Raw genomic sequence first — 21,601 nt, 5'->3', positions numbered from 1 at the left:
GGCTCTGGATGTTGTAGGGTTGTGTTGGCTAACGCGACTCTGCAATATTGCATGGACATCGGGGGCAGTTCCCCTGGATTGGCAGACCGGGGTGGTGGTCCCCCTGTTCAAAAAGGGGGACCGGAGGGTGTGCTCTAATTATAGAGGGGTCACACTCTTAAGCCTCCCTGGCAAGGTCTATTCAGGGGTCCTGGAGAGGAGGGTCCGTCGGATAGTCGAACCTCGGATTCAGGAAGAGCAGTGTGGTTTTCTTCCTGGTCGTGAAACACTGGACCAGCTCTACACCCTCGGCAGGGTCCTGGAGGGTGCATGGGAGTTCGCCCAACCAGTCTACATGTGTTTTGTGGACTTGGAGAAGGCGTTCGATCGTGTCCCTCGGGGAGCCCTGTGGGGGGTTCTCCGGGAGTATGGGGTACCGGGCCCTTTGATACGGGCTGTCAGGTCCCTGTATGACTGGTGTCAGAGCCTGGTCTGCATTGCCGGCAGTAAGTCGGGCTCGTTTCCGGTGAGAGTTGGACTCCGCCAGGGCTGCCCTTTGTCACCGATTCTGTTCATCACTTTCATGGACAGAATTTCTAGGCGCAGCCAAGGTGTTGAGGGGATCCGATTTGGTGGCCTTAGGATCTCATCTCTGCTTTTTGCAGACAATGTGGTCCTACTGGCCTCATTAGGTCATGATCTGCAGCTCTCACTGGAGTGGTTCGCAGCCGAGTGTGAAGCGGCCGGGATGGGGATCAGTGCCTCCGAATCCGAGGCTATGGTCTTGAGCCGGAAAAGGGTAGAGTGCCTTCTCCGGGTACAAAGGGGATGTCCTGCCCCAGGTGGAGGAGTTCAAGTATCTCGGGATCTTGTTCACGAATGGGGAAAGAAGGGAGCGGGAGATCGAAAGGCGGATTGGCGCAGCGTCTGCCGTCAAGCGGGCGCTGTACCAGTCCGTCGTGGTGAAAAGAGAGCTGAGCCAAAAAGCGAAGCTCTCGATTTACCGGTCGATCTAAGTTTCCACCCTCATCTATGGTCATGAGCTTTGGGTCATGACCGAAAGAACGAGATCGCAGATACAAGCGGCCGAAATGGGTTTTCTCCGTAGGGTGGCTGGGCTCTCCCTTAGAGATAGGGTGAGAAGCTCAGTCATCCGGGAGGGACTCTGAGTAGAGCCGCTGCTCCTTCACATCGAGAGGAGCCAGTTGAGGTGGCTCGGACATCTGGTCAGGATGCCTCCTGGACGCTTCCCTGGTGAGGTGTTCCGGGCACGTCCCACCGGGAGGAGGCCCCTGGGAAGACCCAGGACACGCTGGAGGGACTATGTCTCTCGGCTGGCCTGGGAACGCCTTGGGATTCCCCCGGAAGAGCTAGAAGAAGTGGCCGGGGAGAGGGAAGTCTGGGCCTCCCTTCTGAAGCTGCTACCCCCGCGACCCGACCTCGGATAAGCGGAAGAAGATGGATGGATGGACAAAACAATGTTTGTTGAAATCTGTTTTGATCCGCAAACAATCTCAATGTTCAACTTTGAAAGCGCTTTACAAACGTCTGAACTTGTCAGTAGTGCAGCAAGCAATGACAAGAATGTAGAAGTTTGTTACATACATACAGTGCTGATGACATCACAAGGATGACTCTAGTTGCGACATCACAGAGTTTTCTTTCATCTTTGGAATGATGATGTGAGTGTCTGAGAAATCTACCACACTGACCAACCAACCTCCCCCATCATCCTTCTCCTCACCTTCCTACCCCCCATATTGGAATTGGGATGGTTATATAGTGTTAGGGTGGCTCTGATTTATTCTTTCTGTAGACTTTTGTTCATGGTTATTTTTGTTGAGGCATTGCATCTCAGGACAGTTGTCCCCTCTGGTTTTGGATGACATACAGTTGAAAGTTTTTTGCTCTTTCTCTTTTAATTTTGGGTAGTTGGTATGATGCGTATCCATGGCGATACTTTTTTAGGTTTATTTTTATAACTGGGAGACGCTAATCATCATCTCAAAAGCTCAAATAGTGAACTAACTACTGCCACCTGTACTACAACCACAAATCTCATGAGACTTGAAAAGAAAGCTTTGTACATGCAGAGCAGAGAAAATTTCTTCCATAGTTTGTAAGAATCAAATCCCCAAATCCAACATCTTTCTGCCCAGCTATAAACCAAACAGCCAGAGAGATATTTACCAGGGAGCAGCAGTAGAGGCTGATGAGATTGATTTACCAGTTCATTACAACAACTTATGGTGTCATCCAAGACTTGTGATTGTGGGACATTGTGTCTGCAGATTGGTTTATGTATATTTTACACGTTGCCTGTGACTGTCGTGGGGAGAGACCTTTCAGTAAGCTAAAACTAATAAAGAAAATGTAAGCAACCTATTTGCATACTGTTGAATGTAAGATTCATAAGCAGTAACTATTGTGCCAGTATCAGTATTGGACCAAAGAAAGTAAGGCAGTTGCAATCCTTTAAAATTGTGACGCTTTTTATGGGTCAAATAGACTCAAGAACAGCAGGGGAGGATTTTTTTGTCATGGGGCCCCAAGGTTCCTGGCGGCGCCCCTGCCTAAAAGTTACAGGACTCTGGTCCAAGGAATGCAGTTTGAGACCACAAATCTAAAAAATAATCCAGATTTATTTTACCCCAATCAGTTTCAGCATCAATCTCTAAATATGATTGATCCGAGAAGAGAAAATAATGTGCAACACAAATCAAAAACACACGGCCGCATTTAAATATTGACCGCCACGACTGAGCACGGTCACAGGGTGGCCGGGACCATGGTCTTCTCTCAATTAGCTATACCTGATCAAATCCGTTCAGTCCTCACTCAGGGCTTGGCGTTTCCATCGCATGATTCATTTGTCGAGTTGTTTTGTTTGGGTGGGTGTTTCCGCTACGCCGAGTGCGTTAGTGCAGGCTCTCAAGAGTAAGCCTGTATGTGTGATCGGTCAAAGTGGTGCAGGGAGGTTAAGGTCAAAGTAAGATAGGCATCCAGGTTGTGGATAAGCTGCTAGATTTGACTAATCTGACAAATGAGGGCATGCAGAGGAAGTGCAGTGACCCTGACACACAAGTGAACACCTGCTTACACTACACCGTCAGTTACGTTGTGAATACACACACCTACAGGGAGGTCATGGAAAATAAATACCCCTTCTTGTCCCACAGTGGGTAAATCCAGGAAAGGTTAGTGCGAAGTATTGAACCACGGCCCTCTGGGTAAAAGTTCAGAGCACTGCCACTACAGATACTGTCAGTCTATTCTGTGATAATGCTAATGCTAAGCTGCAGGGACAGGCAGACAGAGACTAAGCGGTTAGAGAATCTGCTCTTTTTTTCCTGTGGAAGAAAAATAAAATAAAAGAGCACTTTGAAGAGTTTTTATGCGTGTGACTGAAGAAAAGTAGCATTTCTGGATTTAAAAGTGCCCGAATTTTGCCTGTCAAAAAATCTGGGTTGCAAACTACCCAGATAAATGAGAAGACAACAGGATAAAAGGAGATATGGGACATACAATAAGCAATATTTATATACATTTTGCCTTGTAATCAGATCTCATTCTTCAATCGCCTTTTATTAATGAATGTTCTCTAATTCTCTAAGATTTGTTTTATTTGGATCATTTCAGAGTAGAAAGAGGGCAAACACTTCTGCATGTCAGAAATTTTAGATTTTTATCATTTGAAATCCATCAGTTTCTTTCTATGTGATAATTATGCTCTACTTTGGTTGGTCCGTCACATAAAAATGCACAAAAATACAATTATGTTTGTGACTGCAATGTGATAAAACGGGAGCAAAAGAACACTTTTGCGGGAAAGTGTGATTTTACTTTTACCGTTTTTTTAGATTTGAAAATCTCTCCGGTTTTGGAATTTTTAAAAGAGACCTTCATATTCATATTCTTGATTCTATTTTTATTCTTCTTGTTTCTGCTGTTTTTTTCTGCCTGCACAGAGTGCTGGCACACAGATAAAACTCTGACTAAACTGGTGGGATTCATCCCTGCAACAACATGTCTAACACTACAAACAGACTGAGACACGGAGCCAGGTGGGTAAACAAGGGTTTCAAATAGTTTATTCTTTATTATCACAACTGCTGCTCCACAATTCATTGTCAGAGGGCGTCCTTTGGCCCAACGTAGTGATTCGTTTAGAAGACAATGCTCAGATTCCACAATTTTTAAAAAGTATGTGCAGAAAAAAAAAACCCATCCTACCACCCAGGAAACAGAAAGCGGACCTTCCTGAAGAGAAAGGCGGCAGAGAGGAGGGAGTGGGTCGGGGCCCATGTTCATGGAGCGACGACACGGTGTGTGTTTTCTGTGTGAAAGAGCGCCACGGAGGAAAGGAATGACCATTTCTGTATAACATAGGCGCTTGCGCGTGGGTTTACTCGTGTCGGGTCGTACTTTTGTCACCGTCTTAAGGCATGGTTAGCCATCTTGGATGGAGGTACAGAGACTCCGTCGAAGCTTAAACGACTGGTCTGACTGTAGGCTTGTTCTTCGAGAGATTCAACACCGGCTTCTTAAGCCGGACGCTGACAGCACCGGAGGAGGGGGGTCGATTTGAGGGGCGTGGGCCGCGACCAGGCACGAGCCGACACGGAGGGCGTCGTGCTCACACACGGTAGCTGGGAAATGAATGGGCGAGTCCAGAAAACTCACAGGTGGACTGGAAGTGAAGGTGCGGGCAGTTCTAGTCGTAAACCAGGAACAGAAAAATAGCCAGACGGCATTTCTTGGCTGCCCATCCTCTGCCACCCCAAAAATGAAATTCTCTCTGAAGATAGTGACAAATACACACACACACACACACACACGCCTATCAACTAACAGATGGCATTTCAGTGAAACACAGCTGCCCGCTAGCCCCTCCTCTTACGTCCGTTTTCGTGTAGTAGCGGTTTCGCGGTTCCTCTCCGTTGGAAAAAAACCAAACAAAAAAAACTTTAAACATGACAAAAATAAGCAGCATGCCACACGAACAGACCAAACAATTCTAATCTAAGTTTTTCAGTTTTTAGAGAGGTTTTTTTTCTGTCATTTCATTGGTGTACCATGTTAATGCTTTAGCTGAGCTTTACAAGTAGAGCATGCGCAAGAGGGGAGTTCCTTCAGCGTTGCGCCTCTGCGGTCTGCGCCTATTCGGAATCGCTGCCAAGGGCACGCGGAGCCGCGCGCCCATGTTGGGAGTTCTGGGTGAGGGACAGGAGGGGGGAGGACGGGATGTTGGATCATCGCCTCCTAGAATTTGGTCACCAAATTTCTACCAGTAGAGATGCACCGGAGATCGTAACCTGCTGACTTTTCCTCCAATCTGAATCGATTAGAGGATGGAATCCAACTATTTTTGGTGTAAATATGGAATAACTTGTAATGATTTCATGCACTTTTGTTGAGTTTAATAAAAGTCATTTGAACTTTTGAGACTTGTACCACCGTTTTGCTCCAAATCGATGCCCTTTGACCCCTCCATACTTTAATTTTGCGCTGTAAACAAGCCAGTTTATCCTCATGTGTGCGCCATTTCATCCCGACACTTTCGCCACGTTTACACCGCGCACTTAGCAACGTTTTTCATATCGATGAATTCAGAATCATAATTTAGGAATATCTGAACATTTGAAATATCTTTCCTTGTCAAATAATGTTTTTAGGCCAAATGTCTGGAGAATTAGAAATGAATGACTATTATGAATTATTAATTTAATTTAGAGAAAATTTAGAGCTTCACTTTTCAATTTGGTAAAAAAACAAAGTGTAAAGTTAATTAAAATGCAAAGGTCTAAACAGGAAGAAAGGAGCCATGTGAGATATTTATTGAATGCAGGTACAAAACATTCAAAATGGCTTCGACGGGAGTACAGACTGACGGGAGTACAGACTGACGCTCGTCAGGTACAAAAAGTCCAATGTCGGAGGGCGCCATTTTGTTTCTAAGAGGAATAAAAAAATATTTTTTTTAAGTACAGAACAACCAAATCTTCAAAAGTAAAATGCCTGATGGACATAATGACCAGCATCCAGTTGGGGACAAATGGGGAAAATCTTTAATTACCTCAATTAGTGTTTAACCCAACTCTAATACTTCAGTTCTTTTTTTTTCTTTGTGTTACAATCTGTAGAAAAAAATAAGAAGATAAAAATTTAGCAAAATCAGCAGGTCAGACCTCACAGTAAACCAGAATCGACCAGGAGAACCCTGATTGGTGCATCTCCATTGCTTTTGAACTTTTTAATCCAGATTTTTCCAAAGTTATATTGAGTTTTATTTTGTTGTTGTTCCACTGTCCCCCACACCGGTAACCGGACAGGACGGCTTTTAAACACAGGGAAATAAAAAAAAAGAAAACAAAAACGAACCATGATGAAACTGAGCCAAATTCAACAGACAACAAACGCCTCGAGGCACAAGAGACTTTTCTAAGGATTGACTTTGCTGTGCAAACAACTACGTTGTAGGAAACTCTCCATAAAACTCACAAAAATTAACAGAAGCTATGACCAAGTATATATTTATATATATATATATTTTTTTATAGACTCATCTATATATTTAAGATATCTAATAAATACATTTGGTGATAGACATAGAACTCTTTTTGAGAACTATTTACATTAAAATGTGTACATTTGTCCAGAAATAATAAATAACTATGATGGCAAGGCAAAGGATTTTTTTTTTCTGTGGTTTTTAACATTTTAGTGCTTTTTAAGAGGAGAAAACACAGAAAACTTTGGGCCTCTGACTAAGTGTTCCCGCTAAAAAGAACAAAAAAAAACAAACAAAAAAAACCCCCACCCTATCCTGACCCAAACTTAACCTTCATGTAATTAATGTGACTGCCCACTTTCAAAACACACACAAAAATAATAATCTCAGTCTCACCAGCTTCTCCTCTTTATGTCGTGGAATGTGTTCAAGTCTCTCGACTGCTTTTAGGTAGATGGGCTTTTTCCCTTCCTGTTAACAGCTGGGGCAGTGACAGATTAGCGTACAACGATGTACTAGCACCTGGCAGAAAAAAAAAAAAAAAAACAGGTTAGTGGCCGTCGTCCCTTTACGGGGGGCGGGGAGAGGAAAAGGGGAACGCTGTAAAAACGCCACCGTCGTCAGAGAGAGGCAGAACCCATCGGAAACCCACAAACATCTTCACAATCTCGCATCGTTTTGTTTTTTCCCTTCTCGCCGCGAATGGCAGAGGTGGACGTTTAAAAAAAAAAAAAAGTCACAAAAGGAGCCTGCCAGCTAAAGCTTCAGTCACCACAGGATGTATTGCTGCCGGCTCAGATAGTTTAAACTCGACGTGCGGTCGGTCTGGTTTAGCGTCCGCAGAGTCTGCCGACTGACAAGTTTCACAAACATTCATTTCATCCGGGAGGGGGCGGGGCTTTACAAGAGACGGCGATTGAAAAAGATGACAGTTTTTGTTTACAAAAGCAATTTCAAGTGCAAGGTACCATGCACTGATGTTTCAGTGGCGAGAGGGGCAGAAAAAACGGGCCCCACGTCACCGAGGAGAGGTCTCACAACTGGGAGAGATGGAAATGTGTGTGTGTGTGTGGGTGTGTGTGTATGTCATACAAGAGAATAATCTCTTAGAAGTGCTTCCCATGGCTCTTGAGGCGTAGAAAAAGAGGCAGTGGGACATTGTGTGGTAACATTCTCTGGCTGAAAGTTGTGTTTCTAGAGGACGGAGAGGCGAAAAGGGGGCGGAGTGTCTTTCAAATCCCACTCGTTTGATTGGCACAGAGCGGAGAGGAGCGGAACGGGCAACGCCCTTAAGACTGACCGCTGATGATGATGAAGAAGAAGAAGAAGAAGAAAAGCTGAGTGTGCATGGGCGTCTCTGAGCTGCTGCAGTTGAGTGGAAGTCAGCTGCAGAGGAGAAGAGGACGGGTGGGTGGGACGAAGGGGCGAGGTGGGGGGGGCGGGGTCTGAGCAGGAAGAAGTGGTGAGATGTAGATTTTGGGTGGAGGTGGAGGTGGGTGTCGGCTCGGCGGTCCGGGCTGTTTATAGGCCGCAGGCCAGCTGCTTGGCCGTCTCCTGAGTGTCCTGCAGGCGCTGCAGGCTGGCGCTGGAGTAGCCCTCGTCGCTGCAGCTGCTCCGCAGGCTGCCTCGCTCGTCCCCCGAGTCACTCACGCTGCTGGTGCTCCACTCCAGGTCACCCAGCAGGTAGTCCGTCCCCTCCACGTCCACGTCCAGGTCCTCTGTGGAAGACACGGGGAAGACAAGGCGCGGTTACATGCGGTCAAGAAAGACAGTCTGGCGTCGTCGGAAAATCAGGAGTTGACATGATCAGAGTCTGACAGTGACCACTGAACTGAGAACACTCAGCTATTTAGAAAGTAAGAAAGATAGAGGTATAAAAAAAACTAAACAAAAGAAATTGTACTTTTAGTAGTGTGTAGAGACATGTCTGAGGTTGGTTCATTCAGGCTGCGAGGGAGAGCCAGACTTTCAGAGTCAAGTCAAATTATATTAAAAAGTACAATTAACATGATTATTTAAATTTGGGATTTTAATGGGCTGGATCTGAAGATGCTGATTTGGGGTGGAGGGCAAACATTTGTCAATTTCCTCTTTGAGAGGGGGCGGTAGCTCTCCCACACTGTGAAACCCCCTGGTCTAGAACATACAGATAACAGCATTAGTAATGCTAACCTAGCATTTAGCTAATATATGTGCTAAATGAAGGTTTAAATGTGAACTCTGTCATAATTTTGTCTTTAAAGGGGCAGTATTATGCATTTTACAGCCACACAAAATAATTTTATAATACCTTCAAGTATCTTTTCTTACTTTCAGTTGTTATAAAATTACTGTACACCAAATATAACTTAAAAGAAACTTCATTTCGTAATTTAACGTCTTGAAATTGAGAGTCTGTCTCTTTAAAAACTCCAGCTCTTTCTGAAACTCCGCCTTTAGGGAGTCATTGCAACCCCTCAGCAACGTTTTTACCAGTGCTGTACTGGGAAGCGGCTTGTATAATGAGCTCAGTTGATACACAGTTCCACCAGGTGTTTGCTAATTACTGCTGGCTAGTCTGAAGGAGCCAGCAGGGCAGAGCTGCTCTGTGAGGCAGAAGCTTAGAAAGGTCAAACATTTACAAAACCTGATGATTAGAAATCAACCACAAAACTCCAGTCTCTACAGCCCCCGATGTACAGGATCCAACAATAAGCTACTGGCTGTCTCTTCCCACAGAACTAAAGAATACAGTGCATTGGAAGGAAAAACTCAAATTTATCTATCAAATTCAGGGATCGTTGTCATTTTTTGGACGTGTAGTTCCTGAAAGGACGATTTATTTGAGCTGTGGGTCCCAGTTTGGTTGACGTAAGCTTTCACGCCGACTAGCTGGTTAATCAGTCGTTAAAGAACTGGAGTTCAGCGGCTTCGTCTACAAACTGGTGTGTTTCAGATGGAGCAACAAAACTCTAGTTGGACTTTATCCAATCAGCCTTAATAAAACCTTACTCCCTTCAAACCTGCAGCACAGCTGACTCAGGCAGTGACTCGCTCGCTGTGTTTAGTCCATCAATGCTCACGGCACAGGTCTGGATCGGAACGTGAAGTTTTAGCCGTCACGCAAGGAGAAATGTGCTGCTTCTATGAAATACAAGGACGTCAAAATGTACCTCGGCTGCATCTCTGGATGACAAAGTTTAACCATGTGCTGATTTTTTAAAAATGTCAAGTTTTTCTGATCAGCTTTGATTCCAGTTAAAAAAGTTGTTTTGTTTTTTTTGTATCTTTTTGATCGAAAAACAGCTGGAACACCTCTAGTTCCCAACCATGAGGTTACTCAGGGTGTTGCATGAATTTTGGTGGATGGATATATGCAGAGTTTCCCCCAGTGTATTACCAGCCTGGCGGGCTGCCAGGCTAAGTGTTGTTTATTTCAAATAGGGCTTTTTTTAATACATCAGTAACAGTAAAGATGAATTCAGCTAGGTTTATAGTGGATGCATCAACTGCACCATCCCTTCACCTGCCCATTGGCGTCACTCGCTATTATTTCCAAATTATGATATCTGCTCAAGGACCTCAGCATTTTTGTAACCTTTAACATTTTTAACACAGAAACTCTGTGGGCTGCTAATGGACTGCTCTAGCGCCCCCTACCATTGAGCTTAGCAGTTTTTTGGGGGGAAACCCTGACATGCATCAGACTTTGAGCCTGTGTTGTTGGCGCTCACCCTGGTCAGAGTCGGACTTGTCCGAGGAGCGGGTGGAGCCGGTGCTGTCCATGCGGGTCCGCTCCACTCCCAGCTGCTCCAGGCGCCTCCTCAGGTGTCTCCGCTCCCGCTGTAGCTGCTCCAAGGTGTGCTGAGCTCTCCTGTCGCTCTCCTCTAGCCTCTGAACATCGGGGCAGACAGGAAACGGAGCCCTTTAGGAGCTGCTGATACAGCCGGACAGTTTGTACCCTTTACAGTATTCAGAACCTTTGAACTTTTTCAGATTTTCTCACACTGCAAAAACAAATTTTAGACTCAATGGCCTTTAGATGCTCTGCTGTTCTACGAAGGCCTAAGAGGTTTGTAGGAGAACATTAGAGGACAAACTGCATCATAAAGATCTACCTGGACATGGCCATCCACAAGCTTAGCAAGGAGTGTGCAGTAGAAAACTAACTCTGGACCTTACCCTGACCCTCCGCTACTTTGCGGTGTATGGATGTTTCTCTCCAGGCGGGACAGGAAAGCTGGTCAGGGTTGACTAAGATCCAAAAGTTGGAATGGCCTAGTATAATCTGACTCAAGAGTCTAGAGGTAAGACTTTGGCGCTCTCCATCTCGTCTGAGTCTGAGCTGCTTTGTAGACAAGAAAGGGCTGAGTCTCTAGATACTCCAGGCTGTTGGAAAGACATTGTATCGGTCTACTACATAAAATCCCAACAATTGAAGACAGACCTTGTGAAAAAAACGTGAACACGATTGACGGAATGAATGAAATTCAATACTATTGCAAGCTTAACACAACATATTAACAAATGAGCCACAGATTAAATGTGTGTTCTTTTCTCAGAATTGTTGTCCAGGTGACGAGGTGAGGTCCAACAGATTTACGTCCAGTGGAGGAGCACTACAGCTTTTTGATATGATGCTCCACTTCATATACAAGTAGAAATATTTAACAGAAATTGCTTCGGGTTCATTTCAAATGTAATGGACGTGGAGATGGAAAAGAAGACGGAAAGGTTTAAAGGAAACTAAGGAGATGAGAGACAGACGGATAGAGAACAACACCCTAGGAAGTCTGCTTCTACACCTGCAGAAAGAGAGAGAGAGAGAAAGAAGAAAAGCAAGAAACCATAGCAACAAACAAATGTGTTTTGCTCGTATTAGTACCTTTATATGTTCTTTGGCCTTCATCAGCAGGCTGAGGGTGGTGTGCCTGTTGGCATCTGGTCCCAAAGGAACGAGAGATTTCAAGCGCTCCAGGCACAGCCGTAGATGTGCCCGTCTGGAGAGAGAAGACAGTAAAATTAAAAAAGGGTGGGGAAAAAAATGGTTGAACAATCAAACCAAACTATTTCCTCCTCAGGAACAGAGGCAAACAATGCCCCTGCATTTCAGTAAATACGCATTTACCAAGCGGAGCCCACCGTTAACCTTGTGTGGGCTGAGATATTCTTGGATTTCACCGCTTTAGCGCATTCTGATCCATACTGCACGTTACTTTCCAAAGAGAGGCCGGCTACGCTCTTCAGAAAAGGACACATGGGATGAGAAATCCACCTCCTCCGCAAACGGTGCCAACAGGCGCGCGTTGTGGCTCGAGTTCCTCGGCACCACGAGCTGAACCGAATGATTTTCCTCTAAATATGGAGACGCTTCCTTCCAGCCAGCAGCGTCTTACTACGACACGCGGCTCGGGAGCGTCATTTTTGAACAATCAGTGATAACCGTGCCCACACACGCACACACACACACACACACACACCCACACACACACACACACACTGCAATCGTTGTTCAGAGCATTGTTCACACATTCTGAAAGGCCCCCCCAAAAATATGGAACCACCAGTGGGTGGATGTTCATTCATCAGATTCACCGTGAAGAAAAGCAGCGTTCTTACACTTCCAAAACACTTTGAGATGATATTTTTATCAATGCTCACTACAAGAGAAGAGCAAAAGCGTCGCATTTATTTACTTTTTCTTTATATATGGGTGTTTTAAGACCCAAACAGTTAAATAGTAAATAGGGCAGCGTGCTCCAAGAGCGAGTTAATTATCTCTGCTGTGTAATAAGTAGCAGATGCTTCTCAGTGTGCTTTTGTCTATTTTACGCTAAATCTTTAGTTAAAAAAACAAAACAAAAAAAACCAACTTATCCCAACTATTTTGATGTCCCTTTTTTTTTTCACGCGTGCAACACTTTCTGCACTTCCTGATCTGAGAGAACAATGGACAGCAGACGAGGAGTACTTCCTAATTACTGAAAGTATAGCTGCTAAAGAAATGTGGGGAATTAGCCACAACTCTCCCACTAGAGGAACTTCAGAGTTACGGCTGTAAAACATTTCCACACTAAAATATTCAGCAGAAACGTCACACGTTATTAACTTTTAACTTGATTTACGCTTTGCTTTTTAAGTCGTAGTAAGATTTAATTTGTAGTCCATGACTTTCTGCTTCCCCTGTCTGTCCACTATGATGTATATGAGCCAAACACAGAGGAGAGTGTGGCACAAAAAAAACAAACATGTAATACTCAGTGTTAGACAACTGGCATGTTGGGGTGGCCATGTCTCCATGAGACTTATGAGCTCAAACACAAATATATTTATGGTTTTTAATCAGTTATTTAGGTCATTTAACCACCAGTTGGATGCAAAGTGTTATTCTACCCATTCAGCTTTTAATTGTTTCAGGAACTCAGGATCATTCGTGAACTACTTCTTTAAAAGATGTGGACTGTGAACGCTCACATTAGCACTGGGGAAGTCTGCGCTTCTGCTACATGTTTAGCATTGAGATGAAATTTCAGCACAACCTCAATAGAACAGTAGTCTTTTCCAGCATCCCGTCAGATTGTTTTTCTTTTAAAACAAAAATGAAATCCCAGGTGGGCCAGTAGGATCAGGTTTGTCATCCATCGTCGCTTGCAAATGGACTCCAGGTTGGACCCCAGAGGACAGAGAGGAGGTTTTGTTGCCTCATGCAAAGATTCCAGAAGGAACGTTTTTTCTTTATTTTCTTTTTTTACATACAAAAGAAAGAAGTTATTCATTACACAATAAAGTCCCAGCCCTAATTTGAAGGGATCTTTACTGATGATGTAGAAAAGTATCGTCACCACTGCATAAATCTTTTTGCACTTCCAAAGGTTTCTCGTTTCTTCCTTTTCCTCTCTTTGGCTAACAAACAAACACAACCACTGCTGCTCCACTCACTTTCGGAGCAGAAAATGCTGAGCAGCATCAAAGCGAGACCAGCAAACAGATCAACGCTGAAACCCTGAGATCACATGTGAACAGACTAGTGCAGTAACCTCCCCGGTTCACATTTGCATTTCTCTTCCCCGATGCGTTTCCTGCTCTCACATCTCCCAGGCCAGGACGCCTGCTGAAGTTCGGAGCGTGGAGCTAACCACTTGATCCCCACTGTTACACAACACACACCTCTGGCCTGGCTGGGGGTGTGTGTACGTGTCTGTGTGCTTGTGTTTGTGTGCCCCGCATACGTCAGACTCGTCCCGACAGCAGAGTGTTTAAATGTTGCGTTTCCTCCCCCCCCCTCTCCGGCTGAAGGCCCGGCACGCCACCGCCGTCTGTGTCAGAGTTATTCAAATCGGACACAATGACAGATGTACAACTGGTTTGAACGTGGGCAGAGGAAGCTTTTAATTATATTCTCAACCCCTTGCGCGGTGTGAGAAGCTTTTGCACGCACACACAAACTCGCACACGTAGCGCCGCAGTCAACAGCTGAGAACAAGCGTCTCCTTCTCAGCTGACTCCGTCCAAAGGGCGTCCAAAGTGCCATTACATAACCTGGCAACGTCCACGCCCAGGTTGTTCTGACATAATAAGGTCTCAAAGGGGCAAGCTAATGTTTGCTAAACAACGCTGCCGAGTAGCAGACTCGTCAGGTCACAGCCAAGCGACACGGCCACAGCGCTCTGCGCCTTATCGGCGACAGGTTCTTCAGGTTTAGCGTGTCAACGGGTGAGAATGTTCTTGTCAGCCTAAAGACAGAGCCGGATCCAAACTAAAAGTTGAAAGTCCGGCCGCTTCGTTGCACTGCAGCTGAAAATAGTTTGTCTTTTCCACTCAGAACCACACGTAGGTCATCTGGAGCCTTCTGGCCCCCGACAGCAGTAAATCAAGTCGCTGTCCTTGCATTCGCCCTCTGACCCCTTACAGCCGGCATGGAGAGACTTGCGTGCAAGTAGAAAATGCGCTGCTGATTGGAGTCGGGTTACGGTCGAAGTAAACACACACGCAAACACACGCCGGCACGCTGCAGTGTGTGTGAGCAAGAATCGGAATTGGTGGGTGGCGATTTGCCCGCACTACGACGGAGTTTCTGCAGGATGTTGGAGGCAGGAAAAGGTTCAGAAAGTTTTCCACGTGGAGATGATTATTATGTTTTTTTTTAATTCAGCGGTTGGGAGATATTCGCGTTCGACCAAACTGTCCTACACAGACACAGAGCAGAGGCCCTTTAGCCCACTGGGAGGGAAACATTAGCATGGATCCTCCGGCCGCTCAGCTGAGCTGCTGCTTTGGATCAACTATCCCTCTCGGATTTCTGTTCATATAAATGTCGACAACCTTCCTGAGCGCTGTCTTCCGTCACCGACGCTGTCACGCAGGACTCCTCTCATTAAGAAACTGCTATGACTACAGGTCTTCTTTACGTCAAACAAAAGCTAGTTTTCTGCGCCCGTTGTGCAAATTAAAAGGAGGAGACAAGAGTTTTGATTCCTGTGACGTAACCAGCAGGAGGTGAAAGCATCAACTTTAACCTCCCACCACTCTTCGTCCAGAAGTGCCAGAAGTGAAACCTCTCTGAAGATGGTGTTTTACTACGGTTACAACTCCAGTAAAACACTAAATAAATCTTGACTTAACTTGAACCATGTACAATGTACAATGAGACTATCAGTAGTCTCATTGTTAAATAAATAGGCCTGCCATGGTAACAAATTTTGCTGGACGATAAATTCTCCCAGAGGTTATTGCGATAAACGATAATATTGTTGTTTTGAGAACATTTTTAAGTAATACAATAGTAATGGCACAGCAATGCAAGCACACCCTCTCAAACATCACTGAATTTCAAATTCTAATGAACATTTAACACTGGAACTGGAAGACATTTTAAATATCCAAAAATATATAAACACAATAAATAAAATGAGTTATGAAGTCTCTGGAAACAAAAAAGAGCTGGTTGAGACCAAATCACCAGACCGAAGACTTTTATCATCCAAAGTTTGGTAGAAAAAGAGAGAAAAAGAGAAAATCGATAAATCAATAAAATGGAAATGTTTGAACTTGCTTTAGTTTATCATGTGATTAATTGATTCATTGTTTATTGTAACAAGCCTATATATATATAAGCATTTGCTAGTTGTTGCAATGTTTTGTCTTTTCTCTCTCTTTCTGCGGGTGTAGAAGCAGACTTCCAGGGTGTTGACTTGCTCTCTCCCCTCCGTTCTCATTTCCTCCTTTCCCTTTGAACTGTTTCCCCTTTCTTTCGTTCTTTTCCATCTCCATTATGTTTGAAATAAACCCAAAGAGATTCCCAAATGAAGTTTTGTACATACATCAAGGGGAGCATCAGAGTGAAAGTTGTAACACTCCACTTGTGAAAGTAAATCTGTCGGCCATCACCTTGGCGTTCATTCTGAGTGCTACATTGCTGGGCATGTAGAAAAAAAAAATGAGATGTTTTTTATTCTGAATTTCTAATTTTGCAGGTGGAAAAGTGGCTCTTTTAAGCTAAAAATGTTGGACCTTTGAGTCCGACGCTAACTTCAGAGTGAGAGTTGAGTGAACTCATTTTAAGGCAGCCTTTCAGGAGTTTATCAGGTGATGATATTTGGTCTGTCACGATGCCAAGGGCAACAGTCGGCGGTCTGGTAACAGACGACTGATTCCCAAGTCCAAGTCGAGCCTTTAACATGTAAATTAACATCTTCACCCAATGCATGCCATCCAGTCTGCCTTCTGCACTGCACTGTTTGCACGTTCACAACCATTTAACAATTACCTTTGAATCTTTAAATGCAATTCAACATGCAAATAATTTATCTGGTTTGAATTATTTTGAAGTTGATTAAAAGGCTAAATTCAAACCATTAAATATACATTTATGCTCCAAGAAAAACATTCACTTTTCTGAATGAATCACAGACATGTTCGTACCGTCGCCTATTGACTTTTATTTTGTAATCAGGAAGTGCCTTTTTTAGCTAGCAGCTAGATGCAGCTAGCCAAATAGGGACACAATGTTTTTTTTTTTCTTTTACCTGAAATGACCAGGAGTCATAAAATGTAACTTTTTTTAGAGAGATGTCTGTCTGGCCCTTGTTATGAAATGAAAACAAATGTGAACACATCATTAAGAGCCATAAATAACCTTCGATCTGTGAACGGTGTTGGCTATCACATCAAGCACATCAAATTACGGTACAAGAAAACATGTAATTGACTCTACGTCTGGTCTTGAGTCCAAATCAAGTCTGAAGGGTTTTTTGTTTGTTGTTTTTTTTTTTTTTGCGCCAAATAAGTCAAGTCCACGACCGAAAACCAGAGTCACCATCTCTGCCAATAGGTGGCGTATCAGCCAGATGATTACATAATTGTCTCTAATAGCTAATAAAGAATTGTTAAATGTGTCTGCTTTACTTTTGGTGTCAATGACAAATGTTAATTTCCAGAATTGGCTTCAACTAAGTAAAAAATAAGACCAACAGAGGGTTAAATGAAAACGTAAACAATGTCGCTCTTCCCCTAAACTACTAAACAACAGCAAAGTGAAAAAATTCCCAACTCTTACACATCCCTCTGTGTCATGTCGATGGAAAATGTACGATGTGGTACACTGTGCAGGTCTGCTCTTGCATTGTTGAGGGTTGTTTCTATGCCAATTTTGCTTTAGTATAGTTTGCAGGAGACAGCTGCCTATAAAGATTAATGTGTGTTGCATGTTCTGCGAATTGCTGCGGTAATTCACAGAACATGAATTGGAGCTGCGATCTAGACATGAGTAGATTAAAAGAAATGCTAAAACTAGAAAATGTGGGGAAATTCTTAAGACTAGTTTACCCAGCCTCTGTCTGAATTCCTCAAAGTCTATAAAGCTTTAAAGCACCCAAAGGAGTAAAAGGATATTTCACTTAAATTTGCGCTGAAGGGAAGAAAAAAAAAAAAAATCACATCTGAGAAGCTGAAATAGATAATTAATGAGCTTTTTCTGTTGTAGACTGAAAAAGAAAGTAAATCATTATCCAACTCGTGGTAGTTTTGCATAATCTGAAGAGATGCTACATGTAGTAATGAGCTGATAAAAGTGTGATTTTGTGAATTGCTTTTGGTGTTTAAACAAGATCAGCTCCTGAGCCAGAAGGGATGGCGAGTCAGCTGATGAGACAAAGACACCTCATGTATCTTTTGGGTGTCAGGAGGCCACGGCGAACAAATGAAGGCTCAGTCAGCAGAAACCTGCTGCAGCACTCAGCCCAAGGCATCACTACGGCAACCAACCCTGGTTAAGACTCTTTTAGTCAGAGGGCGCACACTGCGAGTTCTTGTTCTGTCTCAGGACAACACCTGATTTGGTGTTTTATTGAGGCCCGAGGCTTGGATTACAAAAGCCTCGTAAACCTGAGGGGTTTTTTTTCCCCTCAGCAAACTGTTCACTAGATCCTGTAAGCAGAGGGAGTACCAATGAAAAAAAAGCATGAACAATTAGTTTTACTTAAGAGTTTAAATAAATCTGTACGAGCATTTTAAGCGTTTTAAAGCTTGAATGAGTTTTACAGAGCCTTTCTAAAGTATTGTGTTTTATAATGTCACTATAAGAGCATACGAGGGCCAAGCTAAGAAAACACAAGAAATAAAATTACTAGGATAAAGTCGGATGAGAATAAAGTCATAATATTACAACTTCTTTCTCAAAATCTTAATTCTTTAAATATTATGACTCTGTCGCCATATTATTACAACTTTATTCTCATATTATTTTGAATATTCCAGTAATTTCAGAGCCATTCTTGTATGAGTTTATTCTGTTAATATGACTTTATTCTCATAATTGTATGATTTAGTTCTCTTACAAGTTTATTCTTCTCATGACTTTTTTATTTTCGTATGACTTTGTTGTAATGTTAGAACTATATTCTCGTAATTTTATAACTTTATTCTTGCACCGGTTTATTCTCATAATTTTATAGATTTTTTTTTCTTAGTATGGCTCCAATACTCTTGTTGTACGTTACAACCACAGATGTCACTGAGATTTCTTTTAGGACGGACCAACCTTAAATAGTGCATAACTGGGCAGAAGAAAGTTTAAAAAAAAACAACTGTTGCTTTCAAGATTTCTATGACTGAAACATCTGAAAGGCATAAAACACATTGTAATTCAGCCCTGACTGCAGGGTCAAGTCTCTACCAGCTTTATAGAGCTAAAGACTCACAAAAAGGCTTCAGCTCAGTCAGAATGCATCTGTGAAAATCAATCTTCAAAACACAGATTCTCATTTGGATCTAGCTCTGAATTTGACTAGGCCATTTTAACACATTAATATGCTACTTTTATTAAAACTATTACATAGCAGCTCTGGTCGTGTGTTTGGAGCAGTCATTGTTTTGGTTTTCTGCTGCGACTGTCCCATATTTATTTGTGGAAGCTGTGGAATGCGCAACTCATAGTTGTGCCGCTGCGTTCCTCGGTCATAATGCTTTCTAATAAACCTCTGAGGCCTTCACACAACAACTTTATTGACACCGTACTGACTTAACATTGCACAAAAGTGGACTATATTTACTAATCAGTAACTATGAGGGTAAATGGTTCTAGATTTCATTTAGAGGCATTATCTACTCTGCACTTTTTATAAACAATTTTCCTGATATTTCACGATTATACAGAGTTTTATGTTGGTCTGGACTGGCACAAACAAATAAATATTTTGGTCAACGGGGAAATGTGAAAATATTCCAAGCATATGGAGAACTGTACCGTAACTCTGCACCAAAACCCTTAAAAAGCACCTGAACTGTTGATTTCACATACTGGGAATACCACTGGATATGCAGTTGAATAGTTTTAAAGATGGCCGCCGATGGGATGCGGTAAATCACACTCGAAGGATTTTAGTAAAAACTCTGTTGATTAAATGTTTTCCAGGAATCATAACTAATAGTGTTTTGGGGTGAGCTGCGTACCATGTGATGATGCTCCACCAATAACTAAGACATGCAGAGACACACACACACACACAAATATGAAGACTTTATTACTCACCTGTTCTTTTCCATCTCATTGTGTGTAGACCTGCAGAGGTAAACAAGACAGAAGGAGAAAGTGAGCGAAATCAACGCTAATACAACAGTGGCAGTAATTACGCGGGGTGAGTAATGACTTCTACATGCGGCATTGCTGCAGTCCAGGACCTGAATGTGGGGGAGTGAGCACCCGAGAAAAAAATAATAAAAACATGGCTGTGTGGGCGTGTACGGGTTGTCTAAAAAGAAATAACAAAGACGGATTTCAGGAAAGATGAAGAAATATTCTGACGTGTGAGCTGGTTTATAAAGGCTTTCATTTCCCTCCAGGCTTTTACATGCTGAATTTATTCATTTCGATTTGAAGCCAAAAAAAAATACAGATTTTTGCAGCGTGCCCAAAAACACTAGAATTTAAACAGAATATTGTGTTTAAAAAAAAATAATAATAATAATATTAATAATTTAAAAAAAGAAATCACACAAAGGGGAAATATTATGCGTTTTCCAGGCACAGAGTGCCATTTTAGGGCATAATCAAGTAACCATGTGTATATTGTATATACCAAACATGACTTAAAAGAAATTTTACTTTGTAATCTAATGCCTTGAAATTTGGGTCTCTGTCTCTTTCTGAAACTCCGCCTCCAGGAAGTCATCACAACATGGCTCCTCTGGTAACCCGTTAAAAGCGTTAATGGGTTAATATAGAACCCATATATAACAGAAGTTTGGGACTGCAGCTTGGAGGAGGAGCTTCGTCCGTGAAGGTGGAGCTAGGCCCACCCAGGCATCTTGCTCAGCTGAATGGTTGCCATGGATATTAAAGGATTTCTCAAACACGCATGAAAGAATCAAAGCAACACTCAAGCTTTGTTTTTGATGAGGGAATAATATTAGAACATGATGTAAAGCTAAAAAAGAAAGTCAATTTTAAATGATACTGCCTCTTTCAGCAAATAGCAAAAACTGATCATGTTATTTTATTCTCAGAAACAAACTTTATGGTTGTTCTAAATAAATACACTACGTGGGAACTTTAAGGACCGCCTTTACCCACTGACCCGTGATAAAGAGAACCAGAGGGTATACACTGCGCTCATAACCCGAAGGCTAGTCAGTGTAAGATGCCACTCAGCCGTTCATGTTGCCAGATCCTCCAGTGTACATGTTGTCCTGATCAATGTAGGGGTTGGGTGAAGCACAGCAGAGGTAAAAGGAGAGATGGAGGTGTGTTGATGGCTAGCTTTGCTCCTGCATTGCAGTGGTGCATTCAGTCGCAAACTCAAACGCAAACAGAGCAGATGCAGAATATGGAGGGGACGAGGGGGGAGGATATGTTTTTGAAAAAGACAAAAGGAAAACTAACTAACCTGGGAGTAAACGGTATAAAGAAAACGGCGAGTTCAGCTCATCCACCTCCACCTGACCCCTGATCCCCTGTCCCACCACGACTCCCAAAAATAAACTCCGCATTTTCAGCTGCGCTACACCCCACACTGCCACCGACTTAAGACACTCATTCAAACTTTGACGTCGAGGCAGGATGTTTAACATGTTTTACGACTTCCTGTTAGGAATAATGCATTAAAGCTCCCAAAAAAAAAGAGAGAGAGAGATTTTGTTTTGCAGCAGGGGAGAGGGGAGGAGGGGAGATGTTTAAAAGGCTGTAAGTGAAGCCTGTTCTCCTGATGTGGCACAGAGCTGCTTGTGTGGGCATCATCAAGTTTCAGGCAGCCAGTCGGGGGTGCTCCGTTTCTCGCCCGGCCTCCCTCCTCCCCCCTCCAGGACAGCGTGCATTCCTGCACAGGGCAGACAGCCACGGGTGACATAACAAATCTGGCAGCGAAGGGATCCTACATATTCAGGCTGGATTTTTGGCTCTGGAAGATGTTTCCTCCCGCCTTGGTTCCTCTGTTGTTTGCCCCCCCGCCCCCCGGTCCCCACCCCTGTCACACGTAGCTACCACAGCACTACGGCACATTTGAAATTACACTAGCTTGCGTAATTGGTTGGGCCGCGAGTGTTTGCGATCTTTCGTTTAAGATCAAGGAAGTGCTCAACTGGGATGCAAAATGCACAAACCTTTAGGTAAACCGAACAGAGTCAGGTTGAAGTTCAGTT

At 43.4% G+C, this 21,601-nt stretch overlaps 1 protein-coding gene across 1 annotated transcript in view; it reads right to left on the bottom strand.

Annotated features, from left to right (window-relative positions):
- Positions 1–4,044: 4,044 nt before the first annotated feature.
- LOC116729621 (U4/U6.U5 small nuclear ribonucleoprotein 27 kDa protein-like) overlaps positions 4,045–21,601 on the bottom strand; it is a 33,748-nt gene continuing 16,191 nt past the window's right edge. Inside the window, exons 6-9 of the mRNA XM_032578291.1 lie at positions 19,497–19,526; positions 11,355–11,469; positions 10,204–10,363; positions 4,045–8,208 (exon numbers count right to left, since the gene is read on the bottom strand). Of these exons, the coding sequence (XP_032434182.1) occupies positions 8,012–8,208; positions 10,204–10,363; positions 11,355–11,469; positions 19,497–19,526 (502 nt within the window). The 3' untranslated portion in view covers positions 4,045–8,011. The remainder of the gene's footprint in view (positions 8,209–10,203; positions 10,364–11,354; positions 11,470–19,496; positions 19,527–21,601) is intronic.

Source organism: Xiphophorus hellerii, chromosome 12 (genome assembly GCF_003331165.1).
Source record: "Xiphophorus hellerii strain 12219 chromosome 12, Xiphophorus_hellerii-4.1, whole genome shotgun sequence".
NCBI lineage: Eukaryota > Metazoa > Chordata > Actinopteri > Cyprinodontiformes > Poeciliidae > Xiphophorus > Xiphophorus hellerii.
The sequence above is the reverse complement of the archived record's forward strand: the minus strand, read 5'-3'. Positions and strand labels throughout refer to the sequence as shown.